A 16,135-nucleotide genomic window follows, 5' to 3' on the forward strand; every position below is an offset into this window, starting at 1 on the left:
TGTCTGTTTTTTAACAAGACGGACAATTTGTTTATGGATGCTTTAGAAACAGGAGGTCTTAAAAATTTACATATGAGTAAATATTTTGCAGCCAAATCAAATAGTTTACTTTCGTTAATTTGTAATGCATTTACAATGCCTATAAAAAGTATAATTTGGCTTTTTTGACATGAATTTGCAAAAAAAGCTTCTTTCATGTCAAAGCGAAAACAGATTTTTACAAACTAATGTCAATTAATTAAAAATATATAGTGTAAAATAAGTGTTTGCATAAATATTCACCCCCTTTAAAGTGACTGACCTAATTCAACAGAGGTCCAGCTAGTTGATGCCAGCAGTGTCGTTGATGTGGGTCAAGTGATTGTAGTATAAAAACACCTGTGTCTGGGAGGTCCAGTTCCTGGTTCATCAGTATTCCTGCTACAATTCCAACATGAAGACAAAAGAACACTCCAAGCAACTCAGAGAAAAGATCATTGAAAAGTATAAGTTAGGAGATGGCTACAAAAAGATTTCCAACTCATTAGACATCCCACAGAGTTCAGTTGAATCCATCATTAAGAAATGGAAAGAGTATGGCACTTGTTTAAATCTGCCTAGAGCTGGCCGTCCTCACAAACTGAGTGACCGGGCAAGAAGAAGACTAGTGAGGGAGGCCACCAAGACACCTACGACCACTCTGAAGGAGTTAAAAGCTTCAGTGGCTCAGATGGGAGAGACTGTACATACAACAACTGTTGCCCGGGTTCTTCACCAGTCGAAGCTGTATGGGAGAGTGGCAAAGAGAAAGCCACTGTTGAAAAAAGCTCATATGAAATCTCGCCTGGAATTCGCTCAAAGGCATGTGGGAGACTCCAAGGTCAATTGGAAGAAGGTTCTTTGGTCTGATGAGACAAAAATTGAGTGTCAAAAAAGCCAAATTATATTGACCATGATTTCATGTATAAAAGCAACAAAAGGGGAAAACATCCAAGGGGGTGAATGCTTTTTATAGGCATTGTATTTCTTGACTTGTTACTTTACAGGGTTTATATAAAGGCAATAAAGTAGTCAATGATTATGAGATATGAGTTTACAGGTAATTACAATTCCGCCTGGGCATTGAGGAGGTTGGTTTATGGTGTTTTGGCGGTTACACACTTTTTAACAGTACCTTTTGTTTGTACTCCCTCTACCGTTGCAGAGAAAACTAACGAACAACGCGTTGAGCCTAAACTCCTTTGTGCATGATCGTAGCTCGCTCGCCATCTGCAGAGGTTCGTGCCACAATGCCACGCACAAGTATAAACAAAGCATGAGGCTGTAGGTAATATCCTCTCAATGATGTGTTGGAGGTATACTATTTACTGTGTTCATTATCACAGCTTTGCATGTTAGCATACATTTGTCTTCCACTCTGACACACAATGCTCGTTTCCTCCCTGACGTCCCCATGTCTGTCTGTCCAGGCCTTTATTGGGCAGTAGTCTGACCTGGGTCCGACTACTATCTACTATCTATCTGGAGTATTTGGCACCGTCCCTTTGACTCTAATGGGCATTACTTTATTACACTTTTTTCTGGTTTCACCATTGAGCTCTAGGGACACTATGGAACATGTTTAGATGAGTGGGTCCTGGTGATGTGATATCATCATTTAGCCGAGACATGCATACTTGTCTAATACAGACATGCCTTTTGTCTCGGTTCCTGCAGACTAGTAGGCACTTTAAGTAGACACTGACCTACTGCTGATTAGATGCAATGGCTATCTTCTTGCCTCTTCTACTCTTTAAAATGTTCAGAACCCTTGCGAACGAGGTGACATAACCCAGTCAGATTCAATCAGCATCTTAGTTCCCACTGGCACAGTTGTAGCAAATACCAGCTGGAGTAAAGTAGAATGCAGAAACACCACCAGCAAGAATACCAGCATTAGGAAGAAGCCCCTTCAGAGCCCTGTTTATCTTCCAGCAAGCAGTACAGTATAATTAGGTTTCACGTTGAGTAGTACAACAGTGTACTTCATTAGAGGTTTCTACTGAATAAGTCAAATATGTGGAATCTATAAAACAACACTAAGAATATTAGAGAGTAAAAGTCAGATGGGACATGAGCCAATCCTTGACCTGATATGTACTCCCCCCTCTGTCGTTGGTGTCAGTGAACCCCACTTATCTCAACAGGGCTGAAAGAGGAAGTGGTGGCTGAGGAGCTTGGGCAAGAGCAGAGACAATTAAAAGTTATCTCTGCCGGCACTCAATCCAAAACTAAAATCTTACCGTGCACAATATAACTGTATGTGCAGGCATCAGATAATATAATTAAAGATTTCTTGATGTCTTCAAAATATAACCTGAAGTTGTTTAAAACCCTTCCAACGACTAAAAAAAAGGAAGAAAACTCAGTCTGTTCTGGATGAGAAGAATCAGATTCCATGGCAATCTGGCCTGTAATTATAGTCATATCTCGCTTCAGGTATATCTTGTGTTTGGGCTCTCTACTGGACACATGAGGTGTCAACCATACAGATAGAAAAGGAGTAGAACTGTTTGACTGGGTCAAAAGCAAAAGGGTTGTTATGGAGACTGAAGTGAGCGGGGCCATAAAGTGTGTTGCTGACCCGCTTGGCCCGCAGCCGAAGTAGAGACAAATCAACATCCCTTTTTTAGCAATACAGTAGATGACCAAATGTACACGTTATGATAACCGTCAATTTCAATATGGCAGTAAACCGATCCAACCCTAAGACCGAAGTGACTCCTATTCCATCTCTGTGGTCTCAACAGTAATGCTATACTTTTCTGTTTGTGTGTGTTGTGGACACTCTGTACAGAAAAGTAATTCAGGACAAACAGTTGCAGAGGGATTGGTTCAGCCAGTTTCACTCTCTCCCCACCACAGCCAACTCTTTATATATTCTACCTCATTCATCATTTAGGAAAGGCCAGAGGAGAGGGGCAGCTGAGGAGATAGCGAGAAAAAGAAAGAAAGGAGAAAGACAGCAGCTTCAGGATTAAACTTCAACAAACAGTGCAGGTCCTCCATCAGAGGTCAGGAGGTCCGACATGTCAGATTGTGAGGAGGCTATTAGTGAGAAAAGAGCAGCAGGGAGCCCTTATCAGACTCCTATTAAACTGGCCCGTCTGACGGCTATAATGAGTCCTCGGCTAGTCCTTCAGCCATGAGCAGGGATTAGCACCTGAGACCCCACAGGTAAAACCTCATTAGTCCACTAGCATTAGAGCGATTAAGGGCTGGGAGAGGAGCGGTCTATATCAGTATGAGGGAGAGGAACTCGAGAGGTGAAGGAAGTTAAAGGTGAATACATGAAATACACCTCATCTTCTCTTGGTGCTCTGCAAGAATGTAGGGTGCCATCAACAAAAAAAGAATAATAAAACTCAATCAACTCAAAATATGCACAGAGGGAAAGGGCACGCTGGATAGTGAAAGGCATGATCTGCAATAATGGTTTAAAGAGGCTTCTGCAGATGTGGGGCAGCGGTAGCTCAGTTAGTGGGAACTTTCATTAAAAGATGTGCAATAAAGCTATAATGTCAGACATGAAGTTACACAGGGATGACAGCGTTAATGTGTTGTATCACAGGGATGAACTTTATTGTGTTGTAACAAATAGATGAATGCGTTAATATGTTAAACACAGGGGTGAACGCATTAATATGTTGTAACGCAGGGATGAACGTGTTACTGTGTTGTAACAAATGTGTTATTATGTTGTTACATAGGGATGAACATTAATATGTTGTCACACAGGGATGAACACTTCAGTGTGTTGTAACAACGCGTTAATATTTTGTAACACAGGATAAAAACACTATACTATTACAACACAGTGATGAACACGTTATACTGTTGTAACACAGGGATGAACACATGAATATGTTACATTAGGTAAAGGAATACTAAAAAAAAATGAGTTAGTTTTGAGTTTTGAGTTAGTCCAATGTAAAGCCAAGATAATTTTGCAGTGCTCCAAATGAATATATGTTGTAATTGATGTGTTATGAAAACAGACAAGTTTGGGGCATCGTGCTAATCTGGTTTTGTCCCTTTCTAGTGGAATGTGCTTCTTACTAATTCAAAGAGGTGATGCAGCCTGAGGCGGGTTAACCACACACGCAGAGAAGGTTGACCTGTTGTTTTGATGCATTCATTATAAAAAATAACGATAAATACATCAGTAGAACATGTCATACCACTGTGCTGCTCTCCCTTTCTATTTCCAACAGAAGTATTGTTCTCATTCGTTAATAGATTCCAAAGACTTCTACTTTTCAGTTTTTCTTAATGGCTGTAAAGCTATCATCAACACTTCCTGCACTGACGTTCACATTAAAAACTGTCCAGTAGCTCAAAACAGGCTTTTAATTTGAAACAGGAACTGTATTTGTGGTCAAGACAAACATGAGTGGTGGCCAAACCCCAAAAAACATTTTTTGTAAGAAAACAGAAATATCCTTTAACACTGGTTCCATCTTCTTACTCCACTATCTGTATACCAAGCACCCTCACGTCTGTCTAATCAGCTGACCTCTGGGGCTTGTTTGCACCGTTCTCACTGGAGTTGTCCCAAAACATGAACCAGCTACCACCTGCCCATGCTGCATTCACACCACGAGCAACAAAGCAACAGGCTACATGCCGGCGACATGGCGCTACAGACTGACGACAATAACCCCTGAAACTCTACTAATCATTGTTGAGCTGGACTTTTTTCAGTACTCTGATGATGCGTTGAAGCGTCAACCAATCATACATTTTTGTTCATCCTTTCAGTTCCCCTTCTATGTCACCGTCTAAAGAATGTAATAAAAATGTATTCTTGCAGTTCCCAGTGCTTTTTAACGACTACAAATATCTAGCTCAATGAGTGCTTGAGCAACAATTCCACTGCGACTTGGCAACAATGTAGCTGGCAACACCTGGCCGTTTCTTAGCTTTTTTCAGCTAGTAGTGTGAACACAGCATGAGATGACCGAGACAAAGTCACATTCGTGGCAAAAGGTTAAGAGACAGGAAAAGCAATCAGAATGGATAAAGGCAGAATGTGGCTGAGGTGTGTGTGCTAACACTGACAAAGATGGAGAGCTACAGAGAGAGCATTTAAGAGGGATGTAGAAGAGGAATGAGCCTTTGTCCTCCATTTGATCCCTCTGCTTTAGAGCACACATACAACTGCAGGTGCATTGAGTATTCAGAGTGCAGTAAGTACAAGGGTTTAAGAATTTCCATTAGTGGAATTACAGAACCTCATCTGGGATATTAAGTAAAACTGGTTTCATATTCTGTTTTGATTCTGAGGCTTCCTTGAAGAAGCCAATACCTGGCTACTTTACAGCTGATGTGATGGACAGCTTTAAATGATGATGGTAAAGCACACCTGTCCATCTGTACGATCCTGGGCAAGGACTGGGACCTGTAGAATCTCCCAGAATCCATCCCAAGACCAACCCAAAGCGGGCTCAATGTTTGCTGCAACACAACTTAATCTGGCAAGACGCAGCATGTCCAATGAAATATGTGTGCACATGCCTTGTACTGTGGATAACTTTATTTAGTGATTGCAGCATTTCTACTGTTTTGCCACAATACAAGATAGAATGATTTGATAACTGATTAATGTATAACTCCAAACTGAATTCCACGTCTCACTGATACCTTAAAGAACAAAGACTAAAGACCAAATGTTTCCACACCTACTGGCATACCAATAGCAATATGTGCATTGTCTAAGATGTTGTAGCGGATAACCTGTAGTTGCTTGGGATGCCAGCCCAAGTTTAACAACAATGTTAATGTTATTTTAAGGCGCACCTCCCGAATGAATACATGAACCAGTGCATCATACACTCTCTCATAAACCCACTTCTCATGAATCTGAACCATCCGAATTCTCAGGCAATCAAGTAGCCACAATGCTAACAGTTAAATATTTCAGTCTATTGGAGGAACAATTTAAGCCACACTTGACAAAAGAACATGTACTTTTCAGTCAAGTCCAAAATAATATTTTCCAACAATAATAGTCCAGATTTCAACCCCAAAAAAACACCCCTTTTTTGAGAATTCAGCAATAAATAACAAAAGAAATGAATTGATTGGTGTTGTTCCCCTAATTCCCCAGAGTAACTAGTGTATCAGCGATCTCTGTTAAAGAGAATAAACTCAAGGTCTCCAGAGTTACCTCCAGTACCGGGCAGTTGATAATCTTCATGCACACAATATAGACGTGCCTGGGCAAAGTTTCCTGATTTGAGGTCCAGTGTTCTTAGTATTCAGCCCGGGGGGTCGGCCTAAAGCGGACTGTACAATAAGCCAAGGGTCGGCCAAGGACGCTACTAAAAAACACAGTGCTAAATATACTCTTTGCTTCTTTATTGCCTCTTCTACAGTGGTACAGTACGCCGCCATCCTGTTTTTGATGTCAGTATAAATGTGAGATAATATTATAATAACATAATATATTATATTAATAATATTATTATTGAGAGAAAACAATAGTAATAATAATAAAAATAATAATGACAGATCCCCCCCCAAAAAGACCTATTGTTAAGGTATAAGTTAATACCTCCAAAAGGAAATCAGCTGTCATGTTGCTATGTTTTCCTCTGGCAGCAGTAGCAGAGAGGCTGGAATACTGCGTCCTATTCAAGATGGCTTCAGCACACAGGAAGGAGGTAATATAAAAGTCACTGTGCTTGCTTTCTTTTCATCAAACTATCTATGCGATCCATCTTAGATATAACATGCACATATAGGATGTGTGTATGTGATCCTGCGCCCAAAACATGAGTGCAGCAGACGCAATAAAAAAATTATATTAAGAATGAAGTGCATCGTTTTTTTTCCTGGTCTCCATCAGTGGGGCCAAAGATCTACCCCTTTGTTTTGTTGATGGTGGACGTCACTCAAAGCGCTGCTTTTCACATTCACACACTGAGCAGAGGCTACCATACAAGGCCAGATGCCCATCAGGATGTAATCTTATAATTCACACACTGATGGCACAGCCTTAAAGAGTAATGTGGGGTTCATTGTCTCACTTAAGGACACTTGGACAGGCTGTAGGAGACAGTGGAGGAGTCAGGGATCAAACCGCCCATCTTCTGATTAGAGGACGATCCGCTCTACCTCTGAGTCACAGCTGGGAAGCTCCCAGCTACTCTGAAAATACGTGCTTCATTAGATCCCATACATAATGAGTTTACATGTCCAGAGGGTACAGTCACTGAGTATGTGAAACACTATGAAATACACACATACACACACAGTGCTCAAAATCACTGATTCACAGTACCATACCTGAACACAGTGATACAATATGTTTGTGTGTGTGTGTGTTCTGGACTTAGGCTGGGTTTTGGATGCATTTTCAGACTTAAGACCGGTTCATTGGGGCGGCTTGTTCAACTTGGGTTAAAAGCCATGTCCCCAATTTGGACAAAGCTGATTTGGGGGTCAGTGGCTAGTTTAAGTCTCCTGGAAATGGAATGTCCCCAAAAGTGACCTAAGTAAACCTGTGTGTGTATGTTTGTGTGTGTGTGTGTGTGTGTGTGTGTGTGTGTGTGTGTGTGTGTGTGTGTGTGTGTGTGTGTGTGTGTGTGTGTGTGTGTGTGTGTGTGTGTGTGTGTGTGTTAGTGAAAGAGAGGACAGTCAGTGAGACACACACATCTTTGACTAACTATTTGTCCTGCGGGTGACAAACTGTTGTAGGGCAGGAGTATGATGCTAAAGTCTGAATGTGTGTGTGCGTGGGGTGGGGGTGGGGGTGAGTGCAGCTAGAAGCCCAGCCCTATTCTCCACAGGCAAGCCACAAGCAGGCCAACCTCAGCCCAAAAGAGGCACAAGATGCAGCCAACATAAAAAAGCACCAGTAAAAAAGAAAAGAAAAAAATGGAGCCACTTCCTGGTTAAATATATATGATTAGTTATATCTGACATTTCACTGAAATCAACCCTGAAGTCAAATCTGAAACCTTATTTCAGAAGTCAAGATACCATATGCAGACATTGTTGAAAGACAGAACTTTAAAAACAGTCACACTGAGCATAATCAGGGTTGCAATGTCTATTAATAGTTCAGTAATGCAGATTGCAGAAGCTCTACATAAGCACCGAGATCAAGAAACTTTGACTCAGTTTCCATCAGCAACCATTCCATTACCCAGGGCGTTATATAATCCACATCATTCATAAATTAGATATTAGATCTGACACCCTTATGGCAGGACAACATGATTTGTCATTGCCTTCCAAAACCAATATAGATAAGCATATGAGAGTTTCCTGATCAGTCACCATTAAAGGTAAGGTTTAGGTAGGGTTAAGCAAAAAATAGATATTTGGATGCCGTGTTGTTCTTCTAAATTAGGGTAAGAAGAAGATATGGTTCTTTAAGGTTAGAGAACAATCATGGTCGTGGTTGAAGAACCTGTGTTGACTGTTGGTAGGACACAGTTAATAAACAGTGGTCTCAAAGTCTGATGCTTCTTCAACCTATCCTCCTGATATCAATATATATCAAAATATGGTAAATGTATCCACTCATTGTAATCTAATCATGTCAAAACAACCAACCACGTTCCACTGTTATGTGTTACATCAGACAAACCCGACTACACCAGCTACTCTAACTTCACTGATGTGGTCTGATGTAACGTTAGCGAGTGTCCGGCTGATAGAGACAGTGTGTGTGCGTGATGATGAGTCTGAAGTTAGCAGTAACGTTATAGCTGTGTTCAGTGGGTGTACAGTTTATTTGAGATCAAAGCCAAGCACCCAAGTCTTTGCTCACACCTGCTGATTTAGGAACACTTAAGGAGGGCTGACCTTTAAGATGGACCAGCTCTGCTCCGTTAGGTGGCAAGTCGCTCATCCGAGTTACATAACTTTTTAAAACTGATTAACTGATTTTGCATTAATCAGCAAAGCCCTTATTGTCGGTTAACAGTTATTGTTAATTATTAACATCCCGTATTCTGTTGGAGATATTTTGAAGGCATCACTGCTACTCTCAGGATTTTTTTCTTGATTTTAAAGTGTATGAATATTGGGATTAATATTAAAATCGTCCAAAAGCCCATATTGGTTTATTCCTGGTCACACACACACGCACACGCACACGCACACACACACACACACACACACACACACACACAGCCACAGCCATCACACACACACACACACACACACACACACACAAGAAAAGAAGCTCATGCTCGTTCTCAGCCTGCAATTATAAATGTAGACATTAATTACCACTAATCATGCAAACAGAAGGTGTGTAGCTCTTTAGTGTCTACCCTCTTACTGTGTGCTCCTTAAAGAAACAGGCAGTGGAGGCTGCTCCATTCTGATCCCATTAACACAGACTGGTTACAGAGAACACAGTCTGTGGCCCACCTTAATAGATTTAAAAAAGGAGCTCAGGGTTGACAACTCTTTTCCGATGAAAGTAGCTAGAAGCACTAGCTCCAAAAGTTTCTCAATCTAGCAAAAAAAGTTGCTAAGTCGGCAAATAGTTTCTCACAAGATTTTGAGTCTATGTTGGGTGCACCATGGGCCCTCTAGCACGGTCTGGGGGCCATGATCCCTGGGAGAAAAAAAATCTTCATTTTAAAGTTGAATGCATCAATGGGATACACTTTGAGGGCAAAATGAAGAGGCTAGATCTATAAAGAACTTTGTGCTTTTGTAAAATAGGTTGTGATCTAGCAGAGGTGGAATATAACAAAGTACATTTAGGCTACTCAAGTACTGTACTTGAGTGCAATTGTGAGGTACTTGTACTTTACTTGAGTACTTCCTTTTTATGTAACTTTATACTTCTAGTCCAGTGCATCTCAGATGGTTATATTGTACTTTTAGCTTCACATCATTTATTTGACAATATTAGTTAATAGTCAGGCTAGTACTGTTAACTAATAAAATATGATTTATTATTAGTAGTATATATTCTAATCATTAAGTTATTATGAGGTAGATAAAATGAGCTCCACTTTTACCATCAAAGTGATTAACATATCAATACATCAGTGATATAGGCCTACCATAACTATATTATTTGGAACGGGCCATTCTGCATAATGAGTATACTTTTACATTTCCCAGCAGATTGCTTTAGACAAATTTAAGGGAAGCACTGGAATTCTGCAAAGAAGATCCACAGGTCATTACTTTTTATATTTTGATTAACCTGATGTCAGTCAGTAAGTGTGTGCATGAGTGTGTGTTTGCCCATGTCTATCTGCCTCTATGTAAACTCATGGCTGCACATTCAACGCTCTCTACAATGCTGTTTTTGTTGGAAAACAAAGCTGAGGGCCTCCCCGCCTGTTAGAGATGAATCACTGTAGAATTTGGAGCCATGAATTCTCCTTCACCTCCTCCTCCTTTCTGTCTTTCTGTCCCAAAACAGAGCAGTTCCCAGGAAGAAGTGACACTGTGATTAAGAGTCTTGATGTGAGGAGCTTCCTGCTCAACAGTGTGGGCGGGAGAACGACATGGAAAGGTTAGGCTTTCAAGGTAAGTGTGTATATGTGGGAAGTAAAGGCGGGTGTCTAATGATAAGCCAGCTACAGAATACAAAACACATCTATATTAACACACAACAACAGCATTAGGCCACCCACCACCTCATTATTTGATGTTATGAAACATCACAGGAAAAAAAACACCTACACTGAGACACTACACACATGCAGAGTGCTAAATACACACTTCATAAAGAGAACCCCCACTCCCCTTCACTCTAGTCAGGACAGCAGAGTCACTGCCTATTTTCCCAACAGGTTATCATGTTAACATGACTTATGTATGTACAGGCCAAATCCAGTCAGAATCCAATCAGTGTCTATTCATAGAATACTGATGTGACACTATCGAATAAAACCTGGTGAGTTTGAGGTTTGTTTGTTCGATTGACAGCTGTCTCAGCCTGTCACAGTCAGCCATGGGGGTTTTCACTTGCTTGCTCCACCGTGTCGACCCAGGCTCCGCCCCTATGACCAAATTTAGATGTTCTCATTAAAATACATTTTCAAAATGATGGTTTGCCGAGCTGGGTGTGTGTATGTGTGTGTGTGTGTGTGTGTGTGTGTGTGTGTGTGTGTGTGTGTGTGTGTGTGTGTGTGTGTGTGTAATAATTGAAGTTGTAATTGTGTTTTGTCGTGTTTCCCAGCAGCTTGGGGCTGATTTATGGGGCTTGCCAAGGCTCAGCTAACAAGGGCCATAAATCCTCCCCTCCACTCTGCTCCTGTTCATCACCTTGGGACAACCTCACCGGGTTAACGACCCGGTATGTGTATGTGTTTGTGTGAGTGTGTGTATCTGTGTCACTGTTTATTAGATATATAACGAGTCAAAATGTTCTATTGACCACATTCGTTCCTTTCATGCGAGTCAGGTGAAATAGTCTAATACTGTGTGACCCATAGGAAATGTTGCCAATTCAACAAATTATAATTTTTCCTCCACTGCGATTATAATCCGATAAACTTTCAGGGACTAGCTCCTCACGGTCCACTAGCTGTTCGCTCTGTGTGTAAGCAGAAAACAATCTGCTGTTCATACACAGCCCTGGCTCATGTGTCTCCAAGGCTGACCAAGCTACTGTTGTACCCACTGTGTTTTGTTTAACATTTAAAGGTATTAAGGTTTTCAAATGAAGCTTTGGATTTCTGTCCATTTTCCTTTATTACGCTTTTTACCGGAGTGCAAGTGTTGTTTTTGAGAGGCTCAATGCAAACAAATGGATTGAAGCAGAACATTTGGTGAGATAAAAATACATTGTGAACCCTTTTCAATAAACTTTGACTTTTGGACTGAAGACTGAGACAATTACAGAGACGAGGAGCACCGAGGCCCTCGTGTGTGTTTGTATGTTTGACAGACAGAGCGGGGGAAAGACAAGGTGGACTACTGCACGGAATGTTTCAGTGAGTTATTAATAATAATAATGAATGTCAACAGTGAATGAAGCTTCAAACTATTGGGTAAGCTACAGCCCTACGAGCCACACAACACAATTTTGAATTTGAAAAAAGAGGAATTCGAACTGACCGGCCTTTTGTATTTTGTAGACTTCATTTACGTTATTTTCTATTAATGTCAAATTTAGCCTATAATATGACGATTTAAATCACGTCACATACTTCGTTAAGGACGTTATTCTGCAACACTATTGGTTAAAGTTAGTTGTAAAAAAAAGTCTAGTGTAAACCCTGGTCCCACATGTGCATGTCTTCTATGGCCATCTGTGTTGCAACTTGGTGAATAAAAGCACCATATTGTGTATTACCACCATTGTATTCATTAAAGGTGCAGTGTGGAGGATTTGGTGCCATCTAGCAATGAGGTTGCAGATTGTAACTATTTGAATTTTCTCCTCGTGCTAAGAATGTAGGAGAACGGCGATGACAGTCGCAAAAACTTGAAAACGCAAATGGCCCTCTCTAGAGCCGGCTGAGGAAAAGAGTAGCATAGCTCATTTGGATAGAATAGAGCTAGTGTACAATGTGGAAATGATGGTGAAGCAAGAGAGAGAGAAAGAGAGAGAGACAAAGACAGAGGGAGAGAGTGAGAGAGAGGTGTGTGAGTGAACGAGTGGGCAGTGGGGGCAGAAGAGAGTTAGTTTAGTGGGGAGGATTTCAACTGAAGGTACAGTGGAGGTTGTAGTTTGTAAAGAAATTAATGCTTCAGCTCCTCAAGACCAAAGGTAACTTACTCTAAGGTTATGATTCTTATTCCAGGTAATGATACACAAGGGAAAACATACTTATTTAAATTACATTCCATTTCCACCAATAGCTCTCCCTAATTGTTACACACTGTCCTTTAATGCAGTGCAAAAGCCAGACACCAGCGTACCCCTGTGGCTCTTTTTGTTTCTGACCGTCCTACACAATGAAACCACAACGTAGAGCAGTTGATTAAGCAGTTACAATAAGAATCTTTTTTTTTTAATTAGCCAGTTTTAAATAAGCCAACAGAGCCTTGATCTACATAAATTGCTAAAAACAAAAATTGTTCCATTGATTATGTTTTGGCAGTGCTTTATGGCATCTGGCTCTTACAAGTCCGATGTTCTAAGTTATCACTCGAACACACCAGCAATAAAAGTTTTTGAGATGTAAAGACGATGTAAACAGCACAGCAGCAGCCCACAGACACACACATTTGAGCGACTAGAGAGCCTGTCCAGCTTTTTGACGCTGTGCACTGAAACAAACACAATGCTTAGTTTCTAGGAAACAAAGAGGTTGTTGGCATCCTCTTCTGTACAGTTATAAAAATCCCTGAGTTTGTTGTTGTAATCTGAACTCCATTTGCGGTGTTTTGTGCATCCCAACACTCTGCCTTTGAATGTACACATTTAGAATCATTTTTTTATCGTTAACATAATGTCAGCTCAGTGCAGAGTGTCACCTCTCTGGATGTGGAGATCTGCCCTCCTGTGACCACACACACACACCAGCAGATTCTTCTCTTATCATGACTTTTACATGTGAATTTAGTTCTTACTCTGTAACTGCAATTAGAAATTTTGCAAAGCACAATACTTGAGATAAAAATAGTAGAATTACTTGTAAATACTCAAAATAAAGTTCACGTACACAATAAAACTACTGTGTTAGAGTAACAAGCGTTATCGTACATTGTGACTTATAACCCTTGGTAATACTTAACGAAAGCATGATAAACATTAGGCCATTTTCAAAGAAAACTCACCTGACTCTTCATCAATGGCAAATCGTCCAAGTCCACTCCCATCATGAATGGAGTACTGGATTTCTCCATCTCTGCCAGTGTCATCATCATTAGCGATAACTTGGAGGAGAGTAGTTCCAATCCGGGCATTCTCTTTGACTAATCCTGTCAAGGCAAATTGGGAAAAGTATGGAGCGTAGAGGTTTTCGTTTACATCTACGACCTCCACCTCCACAAAGGTGACAGACAGTAGAGAAACAGGCCTTCCCTTGTCTTTTGCCTTCACAGTGAGGTTGTAGAACTGCTGCGTCTCGTAGTCTAGCTCTTTTGTCAGCCGAATAGCCCCGCTGGTCCTGTCTACCTCAAACCATCCATTGTAGTCGTTGGCTAGAGAGTACCGGACCTGGCCTCCCAACCCCAGATCTGGGTCCTGGGTTTCTAACCATGCCACAACAGTTCCTACTGGAAGATCCTCCAGAGCCCTGGCTTTGTAAACATTGGGGATAAATAGTGGGGGACAGTCATTCACGTCCTCTAATATGATTTTCAGAGTAATCACAGAAAACTTCTGGCTCCCTTTTTCTGCCTTGTCCCGGGCCTCAATCTTCAGGTTAAAAGCTGAAACAAACTCCCTGTCTAGTTGGCCAGCAACATACACTATCCCATTAGTGCTGTTGATACCAAACTGGCTGGTGCTGGTCAAAACAGAGTATACAATCTCCCCATTAGATCCAAGGTCTTTGTCAGTGGCCTCAACCTGGATAACATCTGTACCTATGGCAGTGTTTTCCGGTATGACAATTCTATAGCCTGCTTCTTGCAAAAACTGGGGTGCATTATCATTAGCATCCTCTATGTAGACAGTAAGCAAACGCCAGGCAGTTTTCTGTGGCAGGCCGAGGTCATAGATAGTCAGGTTGAGGAGATAACGGTCCCTCTTTTCCCTGTCCATAGGGAGGAAGACACTGATAAGGCCAGTCTCCATGTCAATGTTAAAACAGCTGTCAGTGTTTCCATCTGAAATAGAGTACAGAATCTGACCGTTGAAACCTGTGTCACCATCGTAGGCATTGACCTTGAAAACACTCGAACCAATCTGTAGGTCTTCCTTCACAGCTATATCTGTGGGGAAAGCTTTGTCGAACTGGGGCGTTTGGCGATTGACAGAGAAAAGGTCAATAAAACCTTCCTCGATTTTGGGCTTGGTGCTAGCTTTGGACTTTTTGAGTAACTTTTCAGCTAACTTTTGGGCTACCCTTGTCTCTTTACAGTTGAAACTTTTGGGAGGAGCTTTCCCATGAGCAACTGAGATGTTAACAAACATGGGATCAGAAAAGTTCTCACCATCTGTGGCAGTTATTTTAAGACTAAAGACTCCGTTCTTTGGACTGGCTGTGGCAAGGGAATGTTGCAGTGAAAGGACCCCTGAATCAGGGTTAAGGTCGAAGTACCCCCATTCGTTCCCTGAAATGATTTTATATTTTACTAGCTCCAACTCATCTATGTCAATCGCAGACATTGTTGTAATCACTTCATCCACTGGGAAATCCCTGGAGATCACCCCCTGACAGGCTATCTTCTCAAATAATGGCTGGTTGTCATTTACATTTTCCAGGTGGATAGTTACATTGACTTCACTCTCTCGCCTGTAAGGCGATCCCCAGTCAGATGCTCTGACAACAAATACAAAGCTCTCTGATGAGGATTCAAAGTCCAACTCTTTAGTGGTGCTGATGATACCAGAAAACTGATTGATTTTGAAGGGTAATGGCTGAAGGCTGGAAATGCTGTAAGTTATGTATCCATTTTCTCCTTTATCCTCATCCACTGCAGACACTGTCAATACATTGGTCCCAACAAGTACACTTTCATTGACCAAGACTTCATAAGAGGCCAGATCAAACGTTGGTGGGTTGTCATTGGCATCCTCAATGGTTACCCGCACTTTGACTTTGAGCTCACTATCTATTTCCAATACCTCCAGGTTAAAGACATCCTGGGGCACCTGAGTAAACCACTGAGTGGTGGAGATTGCGCCTGTTAATGTGTTAATTTGAAAAAAAGCTGAATCTGCAGAAGGTGTCATGATATATTCTGCATCATCAGGCTCTGGCCTGATTTTGACAGCCTCTACAATCGTGCCTGGTGGTGAAATTTCATTCAGACTAACATCATACAACTCCCGCTCAAACGCAGCTTCTGCTGCCTGCCGTTTCTTGACCATAATGTGGACTACCTTGACAGCAGAGAACTTCTGTGGGGCTCCCCTGTCTTTAGCCTGCAAAGTAAGGTTACAGCCATAAGGGTAAGTCTCCCAATTTAATGACTCAGAGGCCTTTATAGCAAACTCGCCTTCCATAGATCTTTCTACAAAAAAATGCTCTGAAGGGTCTCCACCAACAATGACCACTGAGTCTACTTC

At 41.3% G+C, this 16,135-nt stretch overlaps 1 protein-coding gene across 2 annotated transcripts in view; it reads right to left on the reverse strand.

The window, feature by feature from the left end:
• The window catches only part of fat3a (FAT atypical cadherin 3a), a 91,833-nt gene that overhangs the window by 74,789 nt on the left and 909 nt on the right, over positions 1-16,135 (reverse strand). For both annotated transcript variants that reach the window (XM_054601972.1, XM_054601966.1), the window contains exon 1: positions 13,735-16,135. This exon is cut by the window's right edge and continues 909 nt beyond it. In XM_054601972.1, the coding sequence (XP_054457947.1) occupies positions 13,735-16,135 (2,401 nt within the window). The remainder of the gene's footprint in view (positions 1-13,734) is intronic.

Source organism: Anoplopoma fimbria, chromosome 1 (genome assembly GCF_027596085.1).
Source record: "Anoplopoma fimbria isolate UVic2021 breed Golden Eagle Sablefish chromosome 1, Afim_UVic_2022, whole genome shotgun sequence".
Lineage (NCBI taxonomy): Eukaryota > Metazoa > Chordata > Actinopteri > Perciformes > Anoplopomatidae > Anoplopoma > Anoplopoma fimbria.